General features: G+C 42.1%; 1 protein-coding gene across 2 annotated transcripts in view; it reads right to left on the reverse strand.

Moving 5' to 3' along the window:
* The window catches only part of PAN2 (PAN2 poly(A) specific ribonuclease subunit), a 63,469-nt gene that overhangs the window by 36,133 nt on the left and 1,207 nt on the right, over positions 1-26,129 (reverse strand). For both annotated transcript variants that reach the window (XM_018560795.1, XM_018560796.1), the window contains exons 2-11: positions 23,090-23,259; positions 19,524-19,644; positions 17,772-17,849; positions 15,546-15,813; positions 13,030-13,372; positions 11,359-11,455; positions 7,433-7,543; positions 5,642-5,761; positions 3,008-3,136; positions 166-368 (exon numbers count right to left, since the gene is read on the reverse strand). In XM_018560795.1, coding sequence (XP_018416297.1) covers positions 166-368; positions 3,008-3,136; positions 5,642-5,761; positions 7,433-7,543; positions 11,359-11,455; positions 13,030-13,372; positions 15,546-15,813; positions 17,772-17,849; positions 19,524-19,644; positions 23,090-23,259 — 1,640 coding nt within the window. The remainder of the gene's footprint in view (positions 1-165; positions 369-3,007; positions 3,137-5,641; positions 5,762-7,432; positions 7,544-11,358; positions 11,456-13,029; positions 13,373-15,545; positions 15,814-17,771; positions 17,850-19,523; positions 19,645-23,089; positions 23,260-26,129) is intronic.

Here is a 26,129-nt window from a genome sequence, read left to right on the forward strand (position 1 = left end):
ATGACTCACTTGGCATTGAGATTCCATCACATCGACATGTGACCACATACATTCAAAGACAAGCTTCTAAGTAAGGGGTTGAACATTAAACGTCTAAAAAGGTCACTTTAGCCAAACACAGATAATCTAAACAAGAGGGGGGACTCTTAATGCTCAGTGTTCTACCTGGCACTTCCAATACCACGATAAGCCTGTGGGCCTTCCAGCTCCTGTGTCTCTTGGTGAAGTTGAGTCAGAAGGAAGCGGCACCAGCTCTGGATTAGACGACCAAGATTGACCTTTCCTGTTGCCTCATCTGAATCAGCCAAAATAAGACCCAGTGCTGCTGCTTCAGGGATGGTTCGGAAAGCTCTCAAGAAATTACTGGCCTTTAAAATAATGTAAACATATCAGAATGAAGAACGAAGAGATCACAAAAGGTGTTGCAAGCACAGTTCCAGGGCCTCTAACCGGCCTTTATTTTACAATTACACTGACTTGTATAAATAAAAAAGGTACAATAGAGTGCATATAAAAGCATTTTCTTTTTTTCTTCTAGGCCTTCCATTACTTTCTGTAGAGGTGTAAAGCTAGCAACAGGCATACAATGGCAGCTCATGTATTGATTTCTTTTTAAATTTTAGGTTTGAGTATTTTGGTCAACATGCCACCTGTGATCTGACCCTTTTGGCTCAGTATGCCCTCTTGAAGCCAGTGGTTCAGGCACTTGGCCTTTAATGTCCATTTGATTATAACCTTCGCACGGAATGCATTCCGTTTATCGATTAGTTGGTTGGAGCCCTCATCTTTCTCCTCCACGCTGGGAGGAGGGCACAGCAAGCAGTGGGCGGGTGGAATAGCCAACATGCTATTGCAATTTGAAATGGCCAATTGCAACCTGACTATTGCATCAGCCCACTACCTGCTGTATTTACATTCAGCTGCTGTCTGCAGAATCTTGCCACTGGCAGCTGTCATTCCCTGGCTGAAGCTATTCAAGTGCCATGTGCTTACAATTCAATTATTTAAAAAAATTAAAAAAATTTAAAAGTGGGGAAAAGTCTGTTTCTGCCTGACAAGTTCTACTGCAGGAGGTGCATTACAGTGCCATTCATTTCAATGTCACCCCACCCACAGTGTGATCACTCGCACTGGAACGCATGGTACTGCATTGCCGCGCATTCCAGTGCAGTGCGATTGCATAAAATTGTGCATGCAGTTTTATTGTGAAGTAAACATTATGTTTGTAACACTCCATTTGTGCATTTTATTTTAAATTTGAGGTTGGTATTTAATTATTTTTTTTCTGGGAAAATTAGGGATGCATCGATACTATTATCGATATCGGTGCAGATACCGAGTATTTGGGCGAGTACTCGCACAAATGCTCCAATATCTAGCCCGATACTTGCGGTATCAGGAAGCCGGGCAGTGCGTCATTACACGCTGCCCGGTTTCCGGATTGGCCGGGAAGCGGCTCCGTCACTTGTGATGAGAGCATGCCGGCTTCATGCTCCCTCATCATCTCATGACGAGGGAGCATGGAGCCGGTCTCCTGGCCAATCAGGAAGCGGCACGTCATTACACGGCGCCCGGCTTCCATGATTGGCCAGCAAGCCAGCTCCATGCTTTCTCGTCATAGTGATAAGCATGGGACGGCTTTCTTGTTAATCAGGAAGCCAGGTGGCGAGTCATTACACGGCTTCCTGAATGGGACTTCGGTACTCTGTAAATGGTATCAGCGAGTAACGGAAAAAAAAAAAAATATCGGTACTCTTACTCGGTACCAAAATACCCGTATCGGTGCATCCCTAGAAAAAATTATTGGCCAACTAATCGGTTATGAAAATCATTAGTTGCAGCCCTAGACTATAGGTAAAGTTTTAGTAAGATGCTTTTGCAGGTATGCAAAACATGGCTATGGCTCAAAATGTGGCAAACGCTAAAGCTGCACACAATTAAGACATTTAGATCCATAATCTTCACACCCATAATCGTGCACCAGCTTTGACAGCCATCACCTGCAGTAATCGGACCTCTGCTTGTTGCTGGGATGAACAGAGGTTCCTGGAAAACACATTAAGGGGAATCTATCAAAACTGGAGCAGACAGAATCTGGATCAGTTGTTCATGGCAACCAATCAGCTTCTCTCTTTCATTTCCAAATATTAACTGAACAAACTGAAGGAAAATGCTAATTGGTTGGCCTGGGCAACTGCTCCAGTTTTGATAAATTCCCCTCAGTGTATGCAAGGGAAGATCTGAGCTTCACACACAAAACCGTGTTGTCAGGCTTGTGTCAGCCACTGTGCGGCCCTGACACTGACACCCACTGGGTCCTGAAGGAGCCTACCAATGATGACAACTGTCACAGTCAATGAATATAATAGATCTTCATTCCTGTAGAAGGGTAGCCTAGGAAAAGAAACCCTGAATGTGTATACAAACTGTGTAAGATTGGTAACCAAAAATTGTATGAAGTACATGCATTCCTTAGTACTAAAAATAAATAAAATGTGTTATATTCTTTGTATGAAATAGAAAAAAAAAACCCACACACACAAACAAATGGTTTATAGTATCTGAGTGTGAAGTGAATTTATATATACAATGAGGGGAATCTATCAAAACTGGAGCAGACAGAATCTGGAGCAGTTGCCCATGTTTTGATAAATTCCCCTCATTGTATATATAAATTCATTTCACACTCGATACTATAAAACATTTCACCGCAACACTTTTTCTGCTACACAATAGATTCTAGCAGACAGCTGAAGTAATCAGAGGTTTTGTCTGGTTGCCAATAGTAATAACGGTAATTACTGTGTAAATGCAACTGAAACCAGTTCAGTACATCATACATGTTGGAGCTCCTGAAGAGCTACCTTTCAATACATCACATTGATCAGAGACTGAAAGCAACCAATGAGCCTGGCAGCTATGTATTCATTAATAGCTAAGTTAAAGAGCAGCGTGTTGAAAACTTTGCAGGTTATTATTTGTGCATAACTCACTGTAACAGACTTACTTGGCAAGGATCACCGCGTGACAAATCCAGCATGTGGAACAAGAATCCCAATTCGCAGCTTAGGCAAAACTCCTTCTGACACAGATGGTTCTGTACCAAGCATCGGACTGGCTCCATCAAATACATCACCTGGAAGGAAAGACGAAGCACTGAGACTTTGAGGCTGATTTACTAAAGGACCTGAGAATGTCCACACAATATATTGTATGAAGATTCACTTCCAATTAACCAGCCATGTAAAAAGCAGATCCCCGTTTACTTATTTCACCTCCACATGACTGGATAATTGCACTGAATCTTCACACAATTAAATGTGGGAACATTCCTAACCTTTTTAGTAAATCAGCCTCAATTAACACTTTCCCAAAATTGAGAAAACTTGGCCTAGGTCAGTATACCTGAACTAGGCATGGTGGAACCTCTGTGTACCTTAGGTCTTTTCTCCAGACGGTTGCCTTAACTGGTGATAACATTGCAGGGATTTTCCCTTTGGCTTTTATAGATGCACTTCTTCCTTCAAACGGTCACACCAACCTAACAGGTCATTAAATATTCATGTATGATGCACTGTACTGCAATAATATCTTAATCTATGCTACTATGTTACATAATATGATATATTTGTATACTTCCCTTCATGTATAACTATATAGAGTATCCTCTTCCTTCCTCCTGAAGAAGCCCCTATATTGGGTGTGAAACGCGTGGAGGAATATTGGCACCCCTTGATACCATGACATGATAATATCCAATTTTTTGGACTCTATATTGTCTTTAGATACGTAATCAATATTGCTGGTATCTTTATAAAGGGAGGTCTTGATTATTTGCCAGAATATGAAGGAAGGATCACTGTTTTAAGTGTTGTATTATGCACAAATTTTCCTTTATATTGTCGTATAAAATAAAGATGTAATCTTACCCTACTTTTATGCTACATCAGTGGTGTTTTTGATACCTTAATAGCCCTTATCATTGCCACATTATTATACATTTCCTCTTTGGGTGTGGTAAAAATAACTTCCTGTGATATCACTAGACTGGTAAAATATTTGCAAGGGCAGCAGCTGGAAGTTCAGTTCCTATAGCCGTAGGCACACTCACACAACTTTCTCTAAACACAGAGAAGGCTCTTAGGGGTAAAATGCAACAACATTCTTTTACTTGGAAAGAAATGTATGCATGTAGAGTGAAGAAGCAATGTGTAGGGATAAGCCAAGTTCTGTAGTCCAGCAGGCAGGGCTGACAGCACTGCTGTTGTCCAGCAAGTAGGACTGCTCAAGGTTTGAGTCCTGTTGTCGGAAGTTAGAACACCAAATTTCTGGCAAAACAGATATTTTTCCATACCTGCAGTGATGTACAGCACAGATGTACTGAATGTATTTTTTTCTTCGTATTTTACTTTGCACTGACATACACCTTAAAGTGGCAGTCAAAGCATTTCTTTTAGCAAACCTTACTTCTAATCAAAGTGTCTTACCTTTTACATTATTGCTTAGCAGTTAGAATTTTTGATACAATTACCACCAAATCTTAGCCCCCATTTGGGAAACTGTTTCGTTAGCCTGTAATGGTGACCCTGTATTAAAGTGACAGTAATTCTGCCACAGCTGATGACTCCAAAGCTTAGTGTGTACTGGAAGTGAATTCTCACATGGCAACAGTACATGCCTCTCCAGCCAGCAACCATGTAACTGGCTGCCTGAGCTTTATGTCATTAGGGCATAGTTCATTTTAATGGTATGCAAGAAGTACGGTAATAACAATTTGCACATGCTGGCCTTTCCCCTGTTGACACACATGAAGAGTGGATTGTAAAGACAGGTCCTCTTTAAACACCATTCCTACCAGAATTTGGGAAGAGAAATATAGATTGATAAAAAGGAGAACCATGAGGTGAGTGATTTCCACTCATCCTCATAGTTAGAGCTGACCTGTGACAAAGAAGCTGTCACAGGTCAGCTCTATTGATCGGGAGGAGAGCAGAAACATGCAGCCGATCCACTCCCTCTCCCAATCATCTCCCTGCAGGGATTCCCCCGCCCCCTCCGATACTCCACTGCTGAGTGGAGGAACGGACGGGGAGGGCACAGCCTCTAGATAGGCAGAGCCAGTATTGTCTGGAACCGTCCTGGCTGCGGCACTCTCAGTATATCGGGGACAATAGCCTGCTATATACTGGAGGTTAGTATTATATGTCATCCCGTGACCCTAAAGAGAACTATGAGGATAAACACTTACCCCATAGTTTTCGTTTAATTCTGATCAGCCGGGGATTTAAATATATTACATTCTGAATCAAAAGAGCTAAAAATTGTATGTTTACACACACACACACACACACACACACACACACACACACACACTTAAAGGGGAAAGCCAAAAGCATAGAACGAAGGAGGCCGTCTCAGTTAGACTGCTATTTACTCCCTCATGGTGTGCTTTTTGTGTCAAACTGTCACCTACAATTCTCGGCTAATTGTGTAAAGCAGAATATATCATTACCATGTCAAGTTCTGGTTCCCTACTGCCAATCAGGCATGATTGCACCTGTATGCAGCACAACAGGCAGACATTTTCATGTGGCCAGTCAGCCAGCACCACCTACACACAGCGAGAAAGGCCCGTACTTACCTGAATCATGCAGTTGCAGTAGGCGTTGGGAATATGAGGCTCAAGGCCAGCAAACAGGGTTTTATTGTAGTGCTTAAAATCAAAGTCTTCTAGTCCAAGTTTGGAATATTTTATTGTTACCTGTAAAAAAAGAAGTCAAAAAAACATGAACATTTAGGTTAACTAAGAAAACCAAATAATTTTCTTTGCAAAACATGTGATAAAAATAACATCCGAATGTTGCAAGAATATCTTATTCCTTCAGGACGCAGGAAAAGAATCAGATTTCTGGGAACTTTAAACATTTCCAGAGACTTTCAAGCCTCCCTATGGGTTTGATCATTTGCAGAAATGAATCTCCAATTTTATGGTTTCCCTTAATCCTTCTTTCTATTCTAAGAACTGCATCATACAAAAAAAGTTCCCATTTGTTACAGCAACCAGATCCCACATTTCATTTCTACACTGCAAGTTAGTAAAAGGCAGCTGGAATCAAACTAAACTCAAAAGGGCAACACAGACATTTTCCAATCGTCCTATTGTGGAATCAACACTAGTTTTACCCCTTCGTGGCTGGGAGGATTTTGTGCCCTAATGGCAAGACTAATCATTTTATCCAACTTGTTTTTTTCCATCGCTACAGTGCTTCAGCCCAGAGTAGCATTTCCTCTTCCTCTACCCATTGACAAAAAGGGCCAGAATAAAACATATCTAGGATACATGAGTCTTTATACAACACTGCTTCTTCAAGCGATTGCTGTGAATGTTCATATGGTCAGCTCCCACCACTTCACTTTGTTCATGGTCCTTTACAGCAAGTGTACAGTGTATGTTCACAAACAATGCATTCTACTGCAAACATGCTGGTAGGGTATACACCTGTGCAATGTGCGATGAAAGACCCAATCTAAAAAAAACTGTAGTAGATCCATAGCCAGGTCAAATAAAGCCCACCTCACCAGAGGTAGAACTATTAGAAATTCATTACTTTGAGCCCGACACTGGAGCTGGAGTATCTGATGACTGACAGCTGCTGTCTACCAACTGCCTGAATTCCCACACTGCACAGCCAGAAGATTGACTATAATGCAAGTCAGGGAATTCATGGGCAGCAAACAGGTGACTTGAGGTGACCCCATGACTACCTAAGCAATGGCTGCTCCCATATTTATATCCCAGCATGTTACATCAAATGCACCCAAAAGAACTTTTTAATTTTCAGTGTGGGTCTGGTAGGCTTAGTCTTTCCTGTGTTTCAAGATTCTGGCAGAGAGTTTCCCCCACTTTTCCTCAGCTCAGTTTTTCAGCCAAACTACCTTTGTCACAAACTTGATGTGCCTAAAAAAATATTCAAAGAGGTACAATACAACATTTGTTTCTTTCCTCCTTTAGCAGATTATCTAAGAGAATAAAAGGCTAGCATATGGCTGATAATGACTGGGAGAAAAGCCAAACTCAGCCTGTTATAACTACGCCCAAATAGTACAGAGAACTCACTACCAGGCCCCTGAGCAGCAGCAAAGACAAGCCAGGTAATCAAACCCAGTCCTATTCAACCCTTCAAAAACACTCTAGGAAGCAGAAAACATCTGGTGATCCTACGAGGACTTCACAACACATGCATGAACAGTTACAACTAATGTATTTTCTAAAAACACTCATTCTGGGTTAATACGGCTCATGTATGGCTAGATATATGCGGCGTAAGAAAAGAGATTGCTTTAGTGAATTTTATTTGTGACTATGGTATTAGTACATCTCAAGACAAGCAGTGAAACAAAAAAAAAAACAGTAGAGATTTGGCTACTGGACCTTCCGATACTTTTTGGGCACCATGTAGAGGTGGGGCTCTTCCTCGCGTCCTATTGGCGATTCAGGGACTTGGTTAAAAGTGTCAAAATCATTTTCCAGTTGATAAGGCACCTAAAAGGCAAAAAACAGAGAACATAAAAACAATAACAGTCTGCTTCTTTATTATCACATGCCAAGCTAAATAAGCCATGTAAAAATAAAGATGGCACAGATTTTCAGGAACTGGTTTGCATATCCTGCCACAACTACCTAGAACATGTACATTGTAACACAAGAGAAAAGCTTTTTAGAGGGTAACATTGGATAAATAGACTCAAGAGCACATCAACGGCCACAGCAGCCCATAGAACTTCCAGAAGATTCAGAAACAAAAAGGGGAGGTAAGAAGTACAGGCAGGGGACATAACGATTTACCAGGCAGTAGTAACATTAGACTTGTGTTGATCAACTTGTATAGGGGACTCAATTGCAGCCCACGATATCAAAACGGCCATACATAACATTTACTGAATGTAATGCTAAAGAAAAATGGTCAGAGGCTCTAGATATGTTGTATTAGATGGGCAAAGAATGCAGCCATGCACAGGGACTGAGGACATGTTGCAGGAGACTTGACAGGTTAAAACAGACTTCTAGAAAATCGCTGCCGTTACAATCATTCTAATCCTCTTGCTTCAATACTATAAAGAAGAACTCCGGGCAGTACAATTCTTAACCCTTGGGTTAAGAATTAGGGTTAAGTGCTTGTTTTTATCTAGGGACAAAAATAAAAAATTATATACTCACCTGAACAGCGCAGCTGGCTGGCGAGGTTCAAGCAAGTACAGCTTTTTCTTAAATTTCCGTCCCTAGTTGAAAACAAGCACTCAACTCTTGCAGTGGAGGGGGGGTGACGTGTTGGGTAGCCCCACTGAAAAGGTTAAGAGTTATCCCCAAAGTGCACTCTTTTAAGCCTTTCGCTGCCAAGCCCTCCGGAACATTTTGCACCTCAGCTGGCCAAACCATTTTTGCAATTTTTCCCATTGATTTGATTTTCAAATGCTGTGTTGCAAGCGTTTGTAAAAGACCCCCCAAACCATATATTCTCTGAAAGCGCAGGCCCGGTAGAATACATTTAAACTGACATGTCTGCTTGCATCTGACTCCCATAGACCTAAACTGGGTCAGGCAAGTTCAGTTTTCTCCTCCATAGTAAGACGGCATAGAAAAAGACACAGATGTCACAATGGTGAGATCCATTCCATACTGCTGATCAGAACTGACAGCGCACGTGTGAAAGGGGCCTGGGCAGAAATAATGAAGGACCATTTTTTCCATTGCAATTTAATAATCTTGCTAGAATTACTGTTACAGTATTAGATGCATCTTTATGGTATTTACCCTTTAGTTATTGTTTGTACTAATTTGTGGTTTATGAAGCTTACCTTACACAGCCAGATATTAGCTGTGCATGCAACAAGGCAAATGTAAGGTAATAAGGGTTTCTAGTGTTCAGAAGGAAATAATTGAGCAAAGATTTGCTACCATGTTGTAAATTCGCTGGGACAGATAGCCTATAGTTCCCTTGTAATGGGGGAAAAAAAAAAAGTACATAACGATTACCTATTGCCCACCATATCCATCCTCGCCAGGAAAAAGACTGTAGCAGATTCTGGTGCAGTGTGATCATAGGCCCTTCACTTTCATCTTGTTCTCTGGAGACAACTACTTGTCTTTGCCTACCCCGACTCTGCACAGCTATCTTTCTAGACCACATCATAGCAGACTGTCAAATGAGCCAGCTGTAGAACACCATATTCCCATGACCGTGAACCACCACTTTAGTCACATGACCATGCACGGCTGAAATGAGACTATAAATACTTAGTGTAGGTTTAAAGCAGAAGTCTGGGGAAAAAAATAATAATTCTCAACCCTTGTAGTGGGGCTACCCCTGCACTGCAAGGGTTGACTGCTCATTTGTGACAAAGTTAAAAAAAACAACATACTCTGTGCCGGCTGGCTCTTAGACCAGTCCCTTCCGTTTTGCTCCCCCTCTGCTGCAGCAGTCCAAGGATTGGAATTGAGTGATCACATTCTATGCAGTGTATAGGATATGAGGAAGCCAAGGGACGTACCATTGCTGCAGGAGAGGAGACAGGCAGGAGGGGGCACTGTCACTTCCGGCCGGATCCAAGGTTTTATTTTTAATCCAGACACAAGCGAGCACTTAATCCTTGCAATGCGGGGGTAGCCCCACTGCAAGGGTTAGGATTTTTTTTCCCCTGGAGTTCTGTTTTAAGACAACATTGGCAATTACCAATGATTGGTCCAACCATTGAAAATTTCCTAAAAAATAAACCAGTGTAGCCTGGTCCTCTCTTAGTGAAACATGTGATTGCTTGCAAACTAATCCCTCTGCATGGCAATGAAGGCAGTCTGCTCACAGGCAGATAATGTATAATAGGCTGTACAGTAATACCTCGGTTCACAAACGCTTCTGTTCGCGAACAAACCGGTTCGCGAACAGGAAGTTCGGCAAAATTTTGCTTCCGTTAGAGAACTCCGCATCGGGTGACGAACACGACCATCTTCCCCGCAGTGCACACTTGCTGTGAAGCTTTTTAGCACATACAGTATTTGAATCGGTTTGCGACCAAGTCGGTTCGCGACCAGACTCGTGGAACAAATTAAGTTTGTGAACCAAGGTACCACTGTATTTGGCTACATGGCAAACAGTTACCCATACAAAATTTGCACTGAATGTGTTAAATCGCAAAAGTTATATGCAATTTCTATTTCAAGCTTCTATACGTAAATAATGTTATGCAATATGTCCAAGTATATACATATAACTATAGTGGTACCCTCATAATCTGCTCCATCAGCGGTGTCAAACACAGATGTCTACGTTCCCAAGCAATCCCATGGCTGCTGACGCATGTTTACTGCAGAAAGCAGTGACCTGCAACCGTCACTGGAATGTCTGATGTGTGGATTGTGACTGACAGCCTGGCTTTTTCTCTATGCTGTGTGAGGCAAAACGGCAGCAAAGAGCAAGAAACTAAGAGGGCCAAACTGATGTAGAGATATTTCTAGCCGATTATGCATACAGAGATCACTACCAAACATGACCTACTCATTGGAAATTATACATTTGTTTTCCCCCCCCCACAGTGGTCCTACCCAGATTTCTTATTCTGTAAATTAAAGCAGAACACTAGGTAAACACTTTAATATACAGCTGAAATACACAAATGTAAAAAGTTCTTTACACACCATAAGATTTGTATTTCTGCTCGGCCAGTCTGTGGATTCAAACACAGGAGTACCATAGCCAGAATTAGGACTCCACTATCTCCTAGTGAAACTATACAGCTTCACGGTTTGCCTGCTCACCTTTTGAATAATAGGTCAGATGTCCAATGATGTTGATTCAAGGAGTAGGTATGTAGCTCAGTAAGCGGATATAGAAAACAATGTTGTCACCTTCCTAGCTATGCAGTAAGGCAGAAAAGTGTGATTCACAAGGCTGGCTGAACAGAATTACATATCCTATGGCATGTAGAGCAATGCACATAGGTGTATGTAACTGTGGGTTTAGGTGTTCCTGCATTTTTGCAGAGTGCACAAATCTGAGGTTGACTATACATCGCAGGGATCTTGCACTTTAGGCACTCGCACTGCACCACATTTACAATGTAAATTGTTGTGATTGTGTAAATGACTCACACAATTCAATTTACTATTTTATTAGAAGCCACTGGTATGGTGAACAGATTTCTGGGATTCTAAAGACATGAAAAACACTTCCATAAATAGACAGAAAACTGGTTCATGGAAACAATTAGACAATGAATTGCAGTATAAGATATTTCTCATTCAGCAAACACTTATTTTGGCTTCATAAAGTATTTACCACACTAAAGAATACAGAGAAGGCAGACCTGATTCCGGAGCTTTGTTCTAGGATTAGGAGAGTAGCCAATAAATCCAACTTGCTTCATTGTGCGCAGTATCTCTGGATCTACAGGAGGAGCCCGACTGAAGAAGAGAACGACACTACTCAGTACAGGTGAGGGACAAATTAGATATTGAACAGAACTGAGGTGTAATAAAAAAATTAATTGGTGCTGGAAAATTCCTAACAAGACACAGCTTTGTTATACACAAAGGGAAAGAGTGAGTGAGTATTGCTGTATGAAAGTGATATTAAAATCAACAGCTGCTGAAAACTGATCTCTCCTTGTGATCTTGTACTGAACAGGAAGTTCATGGAGGCAGAGGTGAGAGTTGCCGCTGTTCAGCAAAATTAGTTTTTGCCAAAAATGCAACTACCGTGTTTCCCCGAAAATAAGACACTGTCTTATATATTTTTTTGCTCAAAAAAAAAACAAAAAAAACACTAGGTCTTATTTTCGGGGTAGGTCTTATTTGTTTTAATGTACAACAATCCACACTTATTCATGTAGAAAAGTCTATATGTATTCATGTACAAAAATATGGTGATCAGGGCAATCAGGGGTGCCGTACCTTTCCAAGAGCAATTTGGTAACCAGAATGAGCGAAGCGCACTTTCACCATCGATTCCTCACAGGCGGAGTGCATTTGGCATCACTCCGCCTGTGACCGGAGCTATAGAGGAGGCATCGGCATATGCGGCTCTGCTCCCTCCGCTGCCGCCTGGCTTCCTCTAGCGCTGGCACCGATGATTCTCCCCCACCTCTTCCATGACTCTTCATGTTCCCCCTTATGCCACCACCGGCCCTGGGAATGGTCACAACTAGGTCTTATTTTCGGGGTAAGTCTTATATTTTAGCAATTCCCAAAAATAGTACTAGCTCTTATTTTCGGGGTAGTTATTTTCGGGGAAACGGGGTATTTTGCTGAGCAATGTATATTTGTTTGATCTGGATTCACTATTGGAAAAAAAAAACTTTGATGGTCCATTTACAACAGCCGCTGTGCAAAACACACAATAGCTGGTTTGTGGTGTCGGACAAAGTGCTGATGCTCTGATCCCAGCACATCGCACATGTACTTTTTTTTAGAACTTTACCAAAACCTCAAAAGTGATATTTAATTCAGTTCTACAGGCACAGCGGGGTGCGAGGCAGTTGTTCCGCGTCTCATCCAGCTGCACATAAAAAAAAAAAAAAAGGATGGCATGCTGTACTCTTCACCAGCACACACCACCAAGTTTTCGCCGCAACACGGTGGTATGACTGGTATCCATCTGTGATAAGGCAAATTGCCTTGTCTTGTGTTGGGGCTGCAGTGGAAACAACGATCAAAGCATGGCAAAAGGAACAATATTTAAAAAAAAAGGCATTTCTTACATTTTGGCCTAGAGAAAATAAAACTTAATCATTTCCATACATGTGTAAGCTGCTGGTGGGCGTATGCAGTCTGTAGCATTCCCTGGATTTTTGCTATATAGGTTTCATGATTACTTACATTAGTGGAGGGACAGGCTCTGTGTAATAATGCTTTCAGTATATCCTCTGTCATCTAATCTAGAATTCTATCTTCTTTTCTCTAATCTATTATTTTATCCATCTATCTCTCTCTATAATAGAGCTTAGCAGATTGAATGACAAGTAAATGGACTGAGGTACCGAGGTGCAGGAGTAGAATTAGCAGCAGGCCAATCGGAAAGCAAGGTTTCATTCGGCAGTGGAACGGGGATAAGAGAGAGAGGCAAAAGGTCCTGATTCCAGTCCAAATGTGGCAAGTTGTCCACCATGCAAGGCAATGCAAACTCTGTGTCCCGTGGGTAAGTATTAAATGTTGCTTCTGGGGTATCTGCCCACAAATGGATGCAGCCATCAGAGTCCCCAAATGCCAGAACTTGCTTGCTAGCAGACACATCGAAGGACATGATAAGCTGGCCTACTGTGCTGACATGAAATATGTCCGCAGGATTGGCCAAACCACTCGGTTCACAAAACTGACACTGACCTATAAATAAGGAGAAATATTAGTATGTGATCAGCCACTATATTGGTTATTTATCTCAAATACAGACACATGGGCCAAGGTGTACAGTGCTTCAGGCTGCAACACTACACGTTGTAGTACATACAATACATTCATGGAAATAGTCAAACAAAAAAGACTTAGGATTTACCTTTAGGCAGAATTCAGGCATATCCACCCCTAAGAGGAATTTACTACTTACTGAAGAGTCTGTATTTCTACAAATGCTGAATATACTATATACAGCTCTTCTTTACTGGAGCATTCTGGTTTGCACTGTAATTCTACAGTTATCCTGTCATTTTGGAAAGAAGGGTACTGTCAAAGCCAACTTCTATTGGATATTACTTTATAACTGGTCATTAGCCTCATCCTTGGCTTCTCAACATAGAGAACAAAACTGGGCAAAATAATTCAAGTCAGGTCATCCAGCTTATTTTATTATATATGTTTCCAAGGTCAGCGACTCACTAAGCAGAGAAGCTGAGGCTTATAGCCAAAGAAAAAAAAGCAAGAGCTGGGAAAAGTCCACTATGGCAGCACCCTTATTTCTGACCACACAAGAACCTTTTAAAAAAGGAACCTGGCAAGATAAGTGTTTACTTGAGGTGTGATCGTTGCTGGCCTGTCAAAAGCTTGACCTCACACGGTCTTCCATCCTTTGACTGCGTTTGATACTTCAACTAAAGTAAATAGGTACAGAGAGGAATATGTAGGCGAACATTGCAGAGTTGCCCTTCTAAAAATGTAGGTTCTCTGGCTGAGTTAATCACACAGAACAGCAACACAGAACATAAGTGCTGTCTAAATCAGAAATATAACATTCAAAAGATCAGAAATGGCAGGTGTGGTATTGCATGGCAATCTCACTGTGGAATCTGGTGTTATGCTCACCCAGCCAGAGGGGATTGAGGGGTTTCAGTATGCAGGTGTCTTTACAGGGAAAGTGCTGGCTTTTCAGATTTTCTGGATCCTGGAACCAGGAGATTTAAAAGAACTGGGAGGGATGAGATCTCCATTCCGGGGGCCATGTTTTTGTAATGACCAGCACTTGTTGACTGCACAGCCCTTATGGAAAGGATGCTGGCTAGGGTTCAGGGCTCCAGCTAGAAGATAGGAAAGGTCACTGTCCAGGAGTCAGGACTCCACCCAGAAGTCAGAGAGTGGACCCAGGTGGTGTGTGCGCGCTGGAGGTACAGGAGAGACAGCTGGGGAAGCAGAGAGAGCCAGGGGCCTGAGTGCCACTAGTGCAAGTGCAGGACAGGACTACAGTGAAGACTAGTCTGAACAGACAAAGGACCAGTAGGTCAAAACAGCCAGATGAGATTAGAAGCAGGGAGGCTGAACTTATATTCATCTGGCAAGCAGTATATGGATGCTGACCACCTGCAAGGGTATCCGATGTGGATGTTTGATCTGTAAAAGAAAGTGGGCTAGCAGTACCCAAAAAAAAAAAAGTATTGCGAGTGGACTGCATTCTTAAAAAGCTCACCATAAGTGCCAATATCTCCAAAATCTCACATAGGCTACAAAGTTCTTTCAGCACAGGTTTCCTTTTAGTTGGTCAGAACTGTGCTGTGTTTATAGCTTGCAGTCATGAGCAGCATTACAATAAAGATAACCAGTCACAATTCAGCATATACAAGGTCGCAAGTTCTTAATATATTTTGCAGGCATATTTATGATACATTTAGATCACTTGTATAGCTTTAAAAAAAACTTAAGGAATCCAGCACGGAGGGAAACAGGTCTATTGCCATTAGTGACCCATGTTTAAAAATGCTAGTTGCCTTTTTATCTGGCTTCAATGCTGTTACTGAACCAGAAAAAGCATAAAGCAACTGAAGTTGGCTTTATCTCAGCACTTTTTAACTGCGTAACTTTTCTGGGTGTGATTTAATGTAAAAAGGCCACTGGATCTGTATGACAAAAAGGCCTACAAATCTCTCAATACGGGTTTCTTTTCAGCTAGGAAATATTCAGTGGGTGGTATTGTAAAATTAGCCCATCTACTGTGGACTGCAATATCGGTGACTTTTTTTGTATGTTTTTTTTGTTTGTTTAACAGATAAAATTAGCATTTTTGCATATTTAAAAGCTCAGGAGTTAACATGCCTAGAAAGCAAAAAAAAAAAAAGTAGTAAAGAACGCTCACCTCGTTCGGAAATAATTGCTAGTCGTGATGTATAGGTAGGAACAAATCGGAGAAAGAGGGGGTCAACATGGACCTGTAGAGGGGTGATGGCCCGCATCATGCGTAAATCATAAACCTTTAAGAAGCGGTCACAACCCAAAACATTCATACGACTGGTGAAACCACAAGTAACTACCAGGTTTCCATGGACGTCAAAGTCAGACAGGCTACCGGAGTAGGCATCAAACTCATGTTCCACTTTAAAAGTGCGCAGATCTCTAAGGGACACCTACAAAGTTCCAAATAAAGCCAAGTCAACGAAAACAGTTTTACATGAATATAAAGAAAAAAACAAAAAAAGAGAAAAACAAAACAAAAACAAAAAAAACACATAAAAAAATAGGGGAATGCTGTCAATTAATCATATTCCATATTGTTATCATTTAAATCCACTGGGGAAAAAAAAATCTTATATTCCATTAAAAAACAAGTATAGCTGAAGCTAAACATTAAGCTCAATCTTCTGTCCTCTGAGATTTTCATGATGGGTGCAAAGAAATTTTGTTTTTCTTTAACAATGCATCTCAGTGCAGTGTGTTGCTGTGAACAGATCAATTTAAAACAGTGGTTCTCAACCTGTGTAACCTCGGGACCCACATTTGTCCTTGGTCATTAAGTCGCGACCCAAGTTGCACTGTAATGTTCCATGTTGCGGTTTCCGATGCACGTGAGCGAACTGTAGGTGGGAGGTGTGTATGGGTTGCCATTACGAAAACTGGAGTGGATCCTCAACTTGGGGTCCAGTGTGGGCTGCTGTGATGGAGCTCCATCCATATGTGTATTGCTTGTGAAGCTCATTGCGTGCCTGTAGAGGTGCCGGGAGCCAGAATGTGATGAGCTGTAAGCAATGCCGGTATGGATGGAGCTCCCTCGTGGACATAGCCCCACTCCACCCGACCCCACGTCGACATCATATTTTTGAATGGCTGCTCGATGCGGACAGTGCTTCTCTAGGGGGAGGCTGAGGATCCTCTCACCTTGAAAAGTGTAAGGCATGTGGTGACCCACTGGACATGGGGTCACGACCCACCAGTTGAGAACCAAGGATTTAAAGAAAACCAGTAGAGGTAAATACAAGGATTGCCATTGCTGTCCTCAATATAATAGTTTCCAGTTTGTCTCTGTCTGCAATACTTTCAGACCCAGAACAAATGAAAGACAATCTATTGATTTCTTTCAGGTTTTCTTTGAAACATAAAAATATGCTGCATAAAAAGCCTCCAACTTCATTAGTTGAGGTCTCACAATTAGATAGCTGCTTAAAACTATAAAACGGACCAGCCTAATGCCAAATAAAAGGGACAGCAATGTACTCTGCACCTTGCCACACCAGCACCTGGCTTGACCGGCCTATGGATCTACATGGGGTGGATTGTAACGCTCAACATATCTGCCATAAAAATTTGGCTAATACTTTAAGTCACTGACCTAGAAGAATAAAATTATGGAATTCTAAACATACTCTAAAAGTCATGCACTGTATGTTTGTTCTGGGTTTGATACTCCAATAGCCAACAATTTTAGACGGAAGCCAACAGTCACAGCCCACATATTTTTCTCATAACTCTTTTTCAGAATGTTTATTCTTTATGTATACTGTAGTATCGTTCAAGTACAACCACACCTTTGTACAGTTGTCCTATAATAAGTTACTACCCGAGTGCTGCCCACTAGGTGAAATACCTACCTTCAGCCCAATCCAGTGATCTTCACGGTGCGGCACCACTCAGTCTTCACCATTCATATGCGCATGCATACCACAGTCATTCAGTCTTGAGGGCAAGTTGCTGTCCAAGCAACTTGAGGGTACCCAAAGTATGGCTTTCCCACAGGAGTAAATGGAGCAGTGGAATGCATGTGTATTGCAAACTGGTTTACTTCTGGAGAAAGGCTGGGTGGCTCCGAGTGGGCCATACAGTGAATATCACTGCATCAGAGCTTGAGGCAAGTGTAAGATCTAGTGGGCAGCACTCGGAGGGGTGAAAGGAATAAGTCATAGGACAACTGTACAAAAGGTAAGGTTGTCTTTTAAGCTAAAAAAGGGTTATAATATCAATAAATAAAACCAGAAAGGAAATAAATCCACAAAGCATTCCACTAGACAATTGAATACATTGTTGACCTGTAACTTCTGCATTGTGGCAATGTCTAATCTCAAATCTGCAACAGACAGCAACTCGGACATACCTTCCCTGATGTGTGCCCACAGAAAAAGAAGCGATTGGATTGTCGCATAACTGTAATACCAGGATCTTCAACTGTATACTAGTTAAAGGGAAAAGTAAAATATGAGATTTTTCATAGCGAGTTTGCAAATATTCTCTATATTTAAAAAAAAAAAAAAATATTGCAAAAAAGGAAAGTTAAAGACAGGCCAACAGTAATCTTAGGTGCACACAGAAACTTTACTGGTCATGGGCTCCTAAGGGGATGGTTAACATCTATGAACATGCAATAATGCCAGTTCTTCACTTGTGCTTATGAATGCTTTTAACATACAGGTAGGTGTGTGCGAGGGTGTATGCGACCGTGTTTCCTCGAAAATAAGACTGTCTAATATTTTTTTGGGCTCATAAAAAAAACACACTAGGTCTTATTTTCGGGGTAGCTCTTATTTTTTTTTTTTATGTACAACAATCCACACTTAATCATGTACAAAAATATGGTGATCAGGGCAATCAGGGGTGCCATACCTTTCCAAGAGCAATTTGCTAACCAATCGCTGGCCAGAATGAGCAAAGCGCACTTTCACTATCGATTCCTCACAGGCAGAGTGCATTTAGTATTACTCCGCCTGGTACAGGAGCCGGCGATATATAGAGGCGGCATCGGCTTATGCGGCCCTGCTCCATCCGGTGCCGCCTTACTTCCTCTAGCGATGGCTTCGTTGGCACAAATATTCTCTGTCTCTCCCACAGCTCTTTAAGTTCCCCCTTACGCCACCATCAGCCCTGGGAATGGTCACAACTAGGTCTTATTTTTGGGGTAGGTCTTATATTTTAGCAATTCCCAAAAATAGTACTAGGTCTTATTTTCGGGGTAGGTCTTAATTTTCGTGGAAACAGGGTATTAAGAACAATTTGTCTTATTTGTGTATTACTCGGCTGTAGACCCTCAAATCATCTCTGAATTGGCGCTGACACTGCCCTTCCTTCTGGAGGGTGGCTACTTTTGTTCCCCATGGTCCCTGTGTGTATTGTAAAGTATTCTCCGCTCCAAGCTCACTCCCGTGATGGACTACACTCTCAATACAAGTTAGTAAACTAAACATGAGATTGAATTCAGAGATGATTTGAGGATCTACAGCCAAGTGATACACAAAGAAGATACATTGAATGCATTCTGAAGCTGTAACTGAGTTTAGTGACAGTTTAAACTTTAGAGAAAACAAAACAACCAAAAACACACACATACACCACAACCCACAAATGAAATGATGCGTTAAAAAAAACAGTCAAAATGTAGAGATTTCAACATGCCCTAAAAAATTCACCGAACACATCTGATTTGCGCTGCTTAACTTGAGTCACCACCCATGCAATGGGAAATGAATAAAACCAAAGGCAGGAAAGGGCACCCATATGCCCTCTATAAAGAAAGGCTTTGCGTCACCAGTACAAGGAAGAAATAAATCTGCCGAACATAAAAGTTCCGATTATTTTGGATAATGGTTTCTGTAGCTGTACAGATGTTTCATCTCTTCACATGAAAATATGGGGAAAACTGGACAGCTGCCAATTTTATTTAGTGGACGATTGATTTTCTTATACAGAGTAACTTTATCCACAAGTATTTTTATGCAATGTGTATTTTGTAATGTTGTGTATGAAATAATAGTTATACGTTGCTGTTATTTCTAGATTTAACTTGGTAACAATGTAACTACTTTGGATTTATTTGGGCCAGCATGGCAACAAGAAGCAAAATGACAAATATTACCTTTTGTGTTTCCTGCACTGTATTGAGATCCATCTGGATGACATGATTCTGCATACCTGCCATGAGCAGGGTGCTGCTGTCTGTGAACAATAGACTGTGATTGTCTACATTTTCATCCATCCTAAGGAAGCAAAGCATTTTAATAAGGTTTGTAATTATGGTTACTGTATTTCCACTTTTGCAGTCAAATTTGAGAACATCCCACTATATGTTATATATTTTAGGGCTGCAGCTAACGATTATTTTCATAATCGATTAGTTATCCGATTAAGTTTGGTTAATCGGGGGGGGGGGGGGGGAAGGCTCCAGTGATGGACTACTAGTTTCTATTGAGATTGTAGTCCATCACGGGGAGCAAGCTTGGCACGGTGGAAGTAAAAAAAAAAAGTGTGGTGTGCAATATAGTACATTATACAGCGGCGCAATGCAGAATACCAGGAGCTATAGAGGAATACAGCAATAGTACATTATAACATAATGTACTATTGCTGGGATTTGTTGTCCTCTGTAGCTGGCGTTATTCTGCATTGCATTGTATATAATGTATTATTGCTGCGATTTGTAGTCCTCTATAGCTGGTGGTATTCTGCAGTGTGCTGTATAAGGATTATACGGCACAATACAGAATACCAGAAGCTATAGAGGAATACAACAAATGCCAACAATAGTACATTATACTATACTATTATGTATATAATGTATTATTGCTGGGATCTAATGTATTCCTCTATAGATGGCGTTATTCTGCATTGCGCTGCATATAATGTATTATTGCTGGGATTTGTAGTTCTCTGTAGCCGGCGTTATTCTGCGTTGCATATAATGTATTATTGCTGGGATTTGTATTAGTCTATAGCTGGTGGTATTCTGCAGTGCGCTGTATAATGATTATACGGCGAAATGCAGAATACCAGCAGCTATATAGAAAAACAAATGCCAGCAATAGCACATTATACTATAATGTACTATTGCTGGGATTTGTAGTCCTCTAACTGCTGGTATTCTGCATTGCGTTGAATATAATGTATTATTGTTGGGATTTGTAGTCCTCTATAGCTGGTGGTATTCTCCATTGCGCTGTATAAGGATTATACTGCGCAATGCAGATTACCACTGACCAGTTATAGAGGAACTACAAATCCCAGCAATAATACATTATACAGTGCAATGGAGAATACCACCAGCTATAGAGGAACAACAAATCCCAGCAATAATACATTATACAGGCTGCTTAATATATTATTGCTGGGATTTGGTGTTCCTCTATAGCTGCTGGTGTTCTGCAGTGTGTCACTGTATTATACAATGCAGAACACCATGCACAATACAATGCAGAAAACCAATGTATAATACAGCGGTACACTGCATTACACCAGCAGCTATAGAGGAACAATAAATCCCAGCAATAATACATTATACAGGCTGTTTAATGTACTATTGCTGGGATTTGGTGTTCCTCTATAGCTGCTGGTGTTCTGCTGTGACGCTTTTTAATTTTTTGTAATCAGTAAACATTAAAAACAGGTCCCCCCTTACCTGTTTCTGAACAGTTGTAAGTTGCTGCAGCGGCGCCGTGCTCTGCGGGCGTGTGTCCGGCTTGTGCTGTGGGCGGGTACGTGGCGTGTGCCCGGTGTCTGCGGCGTAGCTCGTGTATGGAGCCGCAAACAGGCGGGCGTGAGCGGCGAGCGGGAAATTTTAATTTTAGCCGACGAATACCAATGTATAATATATCGGCACACTGCAGAACATTAGCAACTATAGAGGAACAACAAATCCCAGCAATAATACATAATACAGTTACATTAACCACTTGCTGACCAGGTGTTTAGACCCCCTTTCTGGCCAGGCCATTTTTCAGTATTCAGCGCTGCGGTACTTTGACTGACATTTATTCCGTCATGCAACGCTGTACTGAAATTAGTTTTATACCATTTTTGGGGACAGATAGAGCTTTCTTTTTGGGGGGTAAACTAATTTTTTCCACTTACATTTATTGCTATCAGATAGGGGGCTAAGAAATCCCCTTATGTGATGACAAAAGAAGTGACAGCTTATACAGCCTATAGCCGGCGGAACGCTTGTATGTCATCAGGCATCGCTGCCTGTTTTTAAATTGACGGCATTTCTCGCTTGCGCCGCACGACCTGTTACAACGGCCGGCCGGGAAGCAGTATTATTGCTGGGATTTGTTGTTTCTCTATGGCTGCTAATGTTCTGTAGTGTGCCGCTTTAAAAAAAAAACAAAAAAACAGGAAACATTAAAAAGCCCCTGGCCGATCTCGACTTACTTTGAATGACGGTGGGCCCTTGGTTGTTGGCGGGCAGCGGCGAGTCGGGAAGCTCACCGGGAGGAGAGGGCAAGAAGCATGTCCTCAGCGGGTGCGGTGGGCGTGGCGTAAGCGGGTTTACCAGCGTGTGCGGGAAATTTGCATTTTAGCCGACGAATCGACGATGGAAAACATTAACATTTTACATCTTCGATTTTCATCAACTTAATTGAATAATTGTTGCAGCTCTAATATATTTGTTGCCTTTTAAAGGTTTTGGCTGATTCCAGTTTTTTTCTGAGAACCCCTCACAGTGATCTGTCCTTACAGAAAGACAGGACTGAAATTTGAGGATTGTGTTTCCTTTATAAACTTCACTAACATACAATGGAGAAACCCCCTCACAGCCCACCCTAATATTACAAAAGGAGAAGTCGAAATTCTAACCTTTAAAGAAGAAATCCAGGGGGAAAAAAAATGTATTAACCCCAGCAGTGGAGCTACCACCACATTGCAAGGGTTAACTACTAGTTTTTGTCTAGGGGGGAAAAAAAAAACGCCACACAAACCAAAGTTATACCCCCCCTGAACCGCACAGGCAGCATGTTCTTTCCCTCCACTGCAGCGGTCTAATGTCCTGTAAATCATCACGTTCTATACACAATGTATAGACGCGAGGACGCTGAGGAAAATTCAAGTGCTGCGGCATAAGAGGCGGGAGCGAGAGCTGTGACAGCCAGCTAGCTCGGAGCTTTGGAACTATAACTGTCATTTTTTTAACCTAGACACAAACAAGCAGTTAACCCTTGCAGCGCACGGTTAGCTCCACTGGAAGGGTTAGGAAAATTTGTTTCCCTGGAGTTCTTTAACCAGTTGACATCCGCGGTGTTAAACCCCCTTCCCATCCAGGCCATTTTTCAGTATTCAGCGCTGCGGTACTTTGAACCAAGAAACCCTAACCAAGTGAAAAACAATTTAAACTGCACAAAGCATTTTTTTTTTTAGCTTATACTTTGTGAATGGGAACATGTATCAAATATAAAATGGGTGTTATCCCAATTTGCCTGCAAAAGTGGAATTGCACTTTAAGACAAGTTAATTTAAATTATTACATTGCTTTAATGTAAAAAGCACAAAAAAACAAAAAGCAGCTCCCTACCACAACTAGACATCTCCTAATCTGTCCACCTTTAGGTGATCCTTGAAAACTTACCTCTTCAGGGAAGACTAGACTATAGATACACTTTACATAGTGTAGCTTGTTACAAACTTTTAAAGCCAAAAGAGCTGATAACTCACAGGTAGTCAAAGATAATCAGTCCACCACGCATCATGTATTTCAGGTTGTTCTTGGTAAGGAAAACAACCCCGTTCTCCAGACTCTGAATCTGCCGGATATCATTTGTGGCGTGCACTTGGAAAGAGGAATATCTCTCAAGAGCAGGACTGTAGAAGGAGGTGGCATGACCCTGTGGAGAAAGTGACTTAAATAGGTTCACCTTGCTAAACATGTTGTAGGATAAAATACTTCAGAATACAGATCACAAAAATACACTGCTGGAAGTCAAACCCGTCATTCTGCATGTTGTGCAAATACAAGTAAAATGCTATAGATACTGTTGAAATAAAAATGGTTTCCACTGTTTAATCTGGTAAATAACTGTTATCAGGAATAAAATGGAGGCACCTAAAAAGGAAGTTGCTTTGGGTATATGAAGTCCATGTCCCTGCAATTATGATGGACCATTTAAAATGCAAAGTTCAGATGCCTCGGATTAGTATATTAAAAAAGGAGAATTATGAGGCGAGTAATTTTCACTCAGCCTCATAATCTGAGCCGACCTGTGACAATGAAACGGTCAACACGTCAGCTCAGTAGATCGGGAAGTGAGCGAACACATACCGGCGCTCGCTCACTTATCGATCCTGTGTCGGCAGAGAGCCGTGACAGGGGAGGGACTGGATACCCCCCTGCCCGCTCTGATCCTCCAGCGCTGACTGGCAGAACAGACGGGGGAGGGGGCGGGTACAGCTGGCTCTGCCTCTGGATAGGCAGAGCCAGCTGTCACTCACGCAGCTGGGCGGATCCAGACATAATTGTTGGGATCCGTTCCGGCTGCAGCGTCTCAGTATACCCCGAGCTGTAGCTCGGGGTATACTGAGCTTTGGGTGACGGGAGGACGCTAGTTTGTGTCCTCCTGTTACCCTTTGGAGAACTATGGGGAACTATGGTTGCACCCCCTAACCCCATAGTTCTCTTTTAAGCTTATGCCCTCCCCCTCACATTCCTATTGGACCATGGCTACAAAGTGCTGCTTTGCTGGCCAAACGGAAAGTCCAAGAGGCAGGAATGGTGCAAGCTTAGACTACCAGGAAGTTCCAGAGCTTTACCTGTCAGAATGGCACAATATTTGAATGCAACAGCAGGGCTTAAAGGCCGCTCCAGATGTATGAAAGTAACTATGTGCCGGCACTTTAAAAAAAAAAATGAACCCTTATAGTGGGGCTACCCCTGCACTGCAAGGGTAAGCTGCTCGTTTAAGTCTAGGTGCTTAGAAAAAAAAAATAAGTACCTGCCAGGCCATGCAAGCTGGCTCCCTGCTTCTGTGATCACTGAAGCATGTCTACTGCTCCGTGGCATCCCCACATTTATACAGTCTTTGCATAATATATAGAGTGTGATGATGCCAGGATCCTTAGACCGCAGCAAGATGGGGAGAGACGTTCCAAACACCGGTTTAAGAAAAATCTGGCTCGGATGGTCTGCTGAATATAACTTTTTTAGCACCTAGATAAACTAGCACTTAACCCTTGCAGTGAGGGAGTAGCTCCACTGCAAGGGTTAAATAAATGTAACCAGAGTTCTACTTTAAAGTATAAGGAAAGGCTAAATGAACGTTTAAAACTTTGCCTCCCCACTGCCAATATACATGCTGCATACAGTTTGTAATAAAGCACAGTGTAAATATCTTTTTCCACCCACTTCTTCAGGAAAAAAGTCATGAGACAGCTCTGGCTCCTGTGTGTCAATGACCAACTCGAGTCGTGACATCACCTGCAGGATCCCACAGCTCCCCCATTGCCACTGGGGAACAGAGTTCACTCCCACCAGTGGCAGGGAGCCACTCATTGACAGAGGTGCAGGAACTGTGTGGTCACATGACTGCTCCAAAGATTTACACTGTGCTTTATTACAAACAGTATGCACAATGTATATCACAAGTGGGGAGGCAATTTGAAATAAACTTGTTTTTTTTTAATCCTTTACTTCTACCAGACAGCTTTTTTTGTATAGTGACAGGGCTGCTTTAACCCCTTCATGACTGAGGCCTTTTTTTCATTTTTTGCACCCATGTCATATTCCACATTTTAGGCCTGAAAATGACTTAAAACCCCCAAACATTATATATTCTGAATGCCAAGACCCTATAGAATAAAATGGTGGTAGTTGCAAATTTTTATGTTGTGCAATATTAGCGCAACTCCTTATTAAACCCCCAACATTTAGTGAAAAATTGAATTAAAAGCCCCAAAACACAACAAAATACCAATTTTTTTTAATGAAATATAAAAGATGACGTTACAACGAGTAAAACGATACCCAACATGCCCAGGTTACAAATTGCGTGCGTCCGTGAAACGGCGAGAAACTGCAGTACCCCAAAAAATCCATAGAAGACGCTTTAAAAGCCCCCACAGGTCATAAATTTAGAGATACCCCAAAATACTGGCCCTAGAATTATTGCTCTCACTCTGGCGTGCGCGCGTACCCAACATGTGTAGCTCGTTCGTCGTTTTCATACGTAGGCGCACCCGACGCGTGTTTACGTGGCGACGCGCGTCGCCACTTCAATAGCTTATAACTGGGCTGCAGGAGCCCAGAACTGACAGCCCAGGGACCGGAAGTGATGCAATCTGCATTGCTCCCGGTCCCATAGAACGGGGAGGGGATTGATGAACGGAAGTTTGTCGACCTCCTCCCTAGCTCCCCGCGGACACCAAGGATGCTGGTCCCGGGCCCGTATGAAGGGCAACGGAGCCTGGGAAGCACGGCTGCGGTGTCCGGCAGGGGAGGGAGCGGCCCCTTCTATGGGAGACAGAAGCGATCTGGCGACAGGTAAGTCGCCAGAATCGCTTCTGTTGTAAAGCCGACAGTCGGCTCTACAAGTTTAAACAGACTCCCGGCGGCTGTTTAAACAGCCCCGATGCTGGCGACGTACACTGTACGTCGTCAGTCACGAAGGGGTTAAAGCAAAGTGTAGCCAAAAAGCGGACTTCACAGTTGAACACTGAAGTTTAAACTGTTTTTCCAGACAAAAAAAATTAAATTCTGTTCAAT

The sequence above is a fragment of the Nanorana parkeri genome, unplaced genomic scaffold (genome assembly GCF_000935625.1).
Source record: "Nanorana parkeri isolate BGI_ZX_2015 unplaced genomic scaffold, ASM93562v1 scaffold478, whole genome shotgun sequence".
NCBI lineage: Eukaryota > Metazoa > Chordata > Amphibia > Anura > Dicroglossidae > Nanorana > Nanorana parkeri.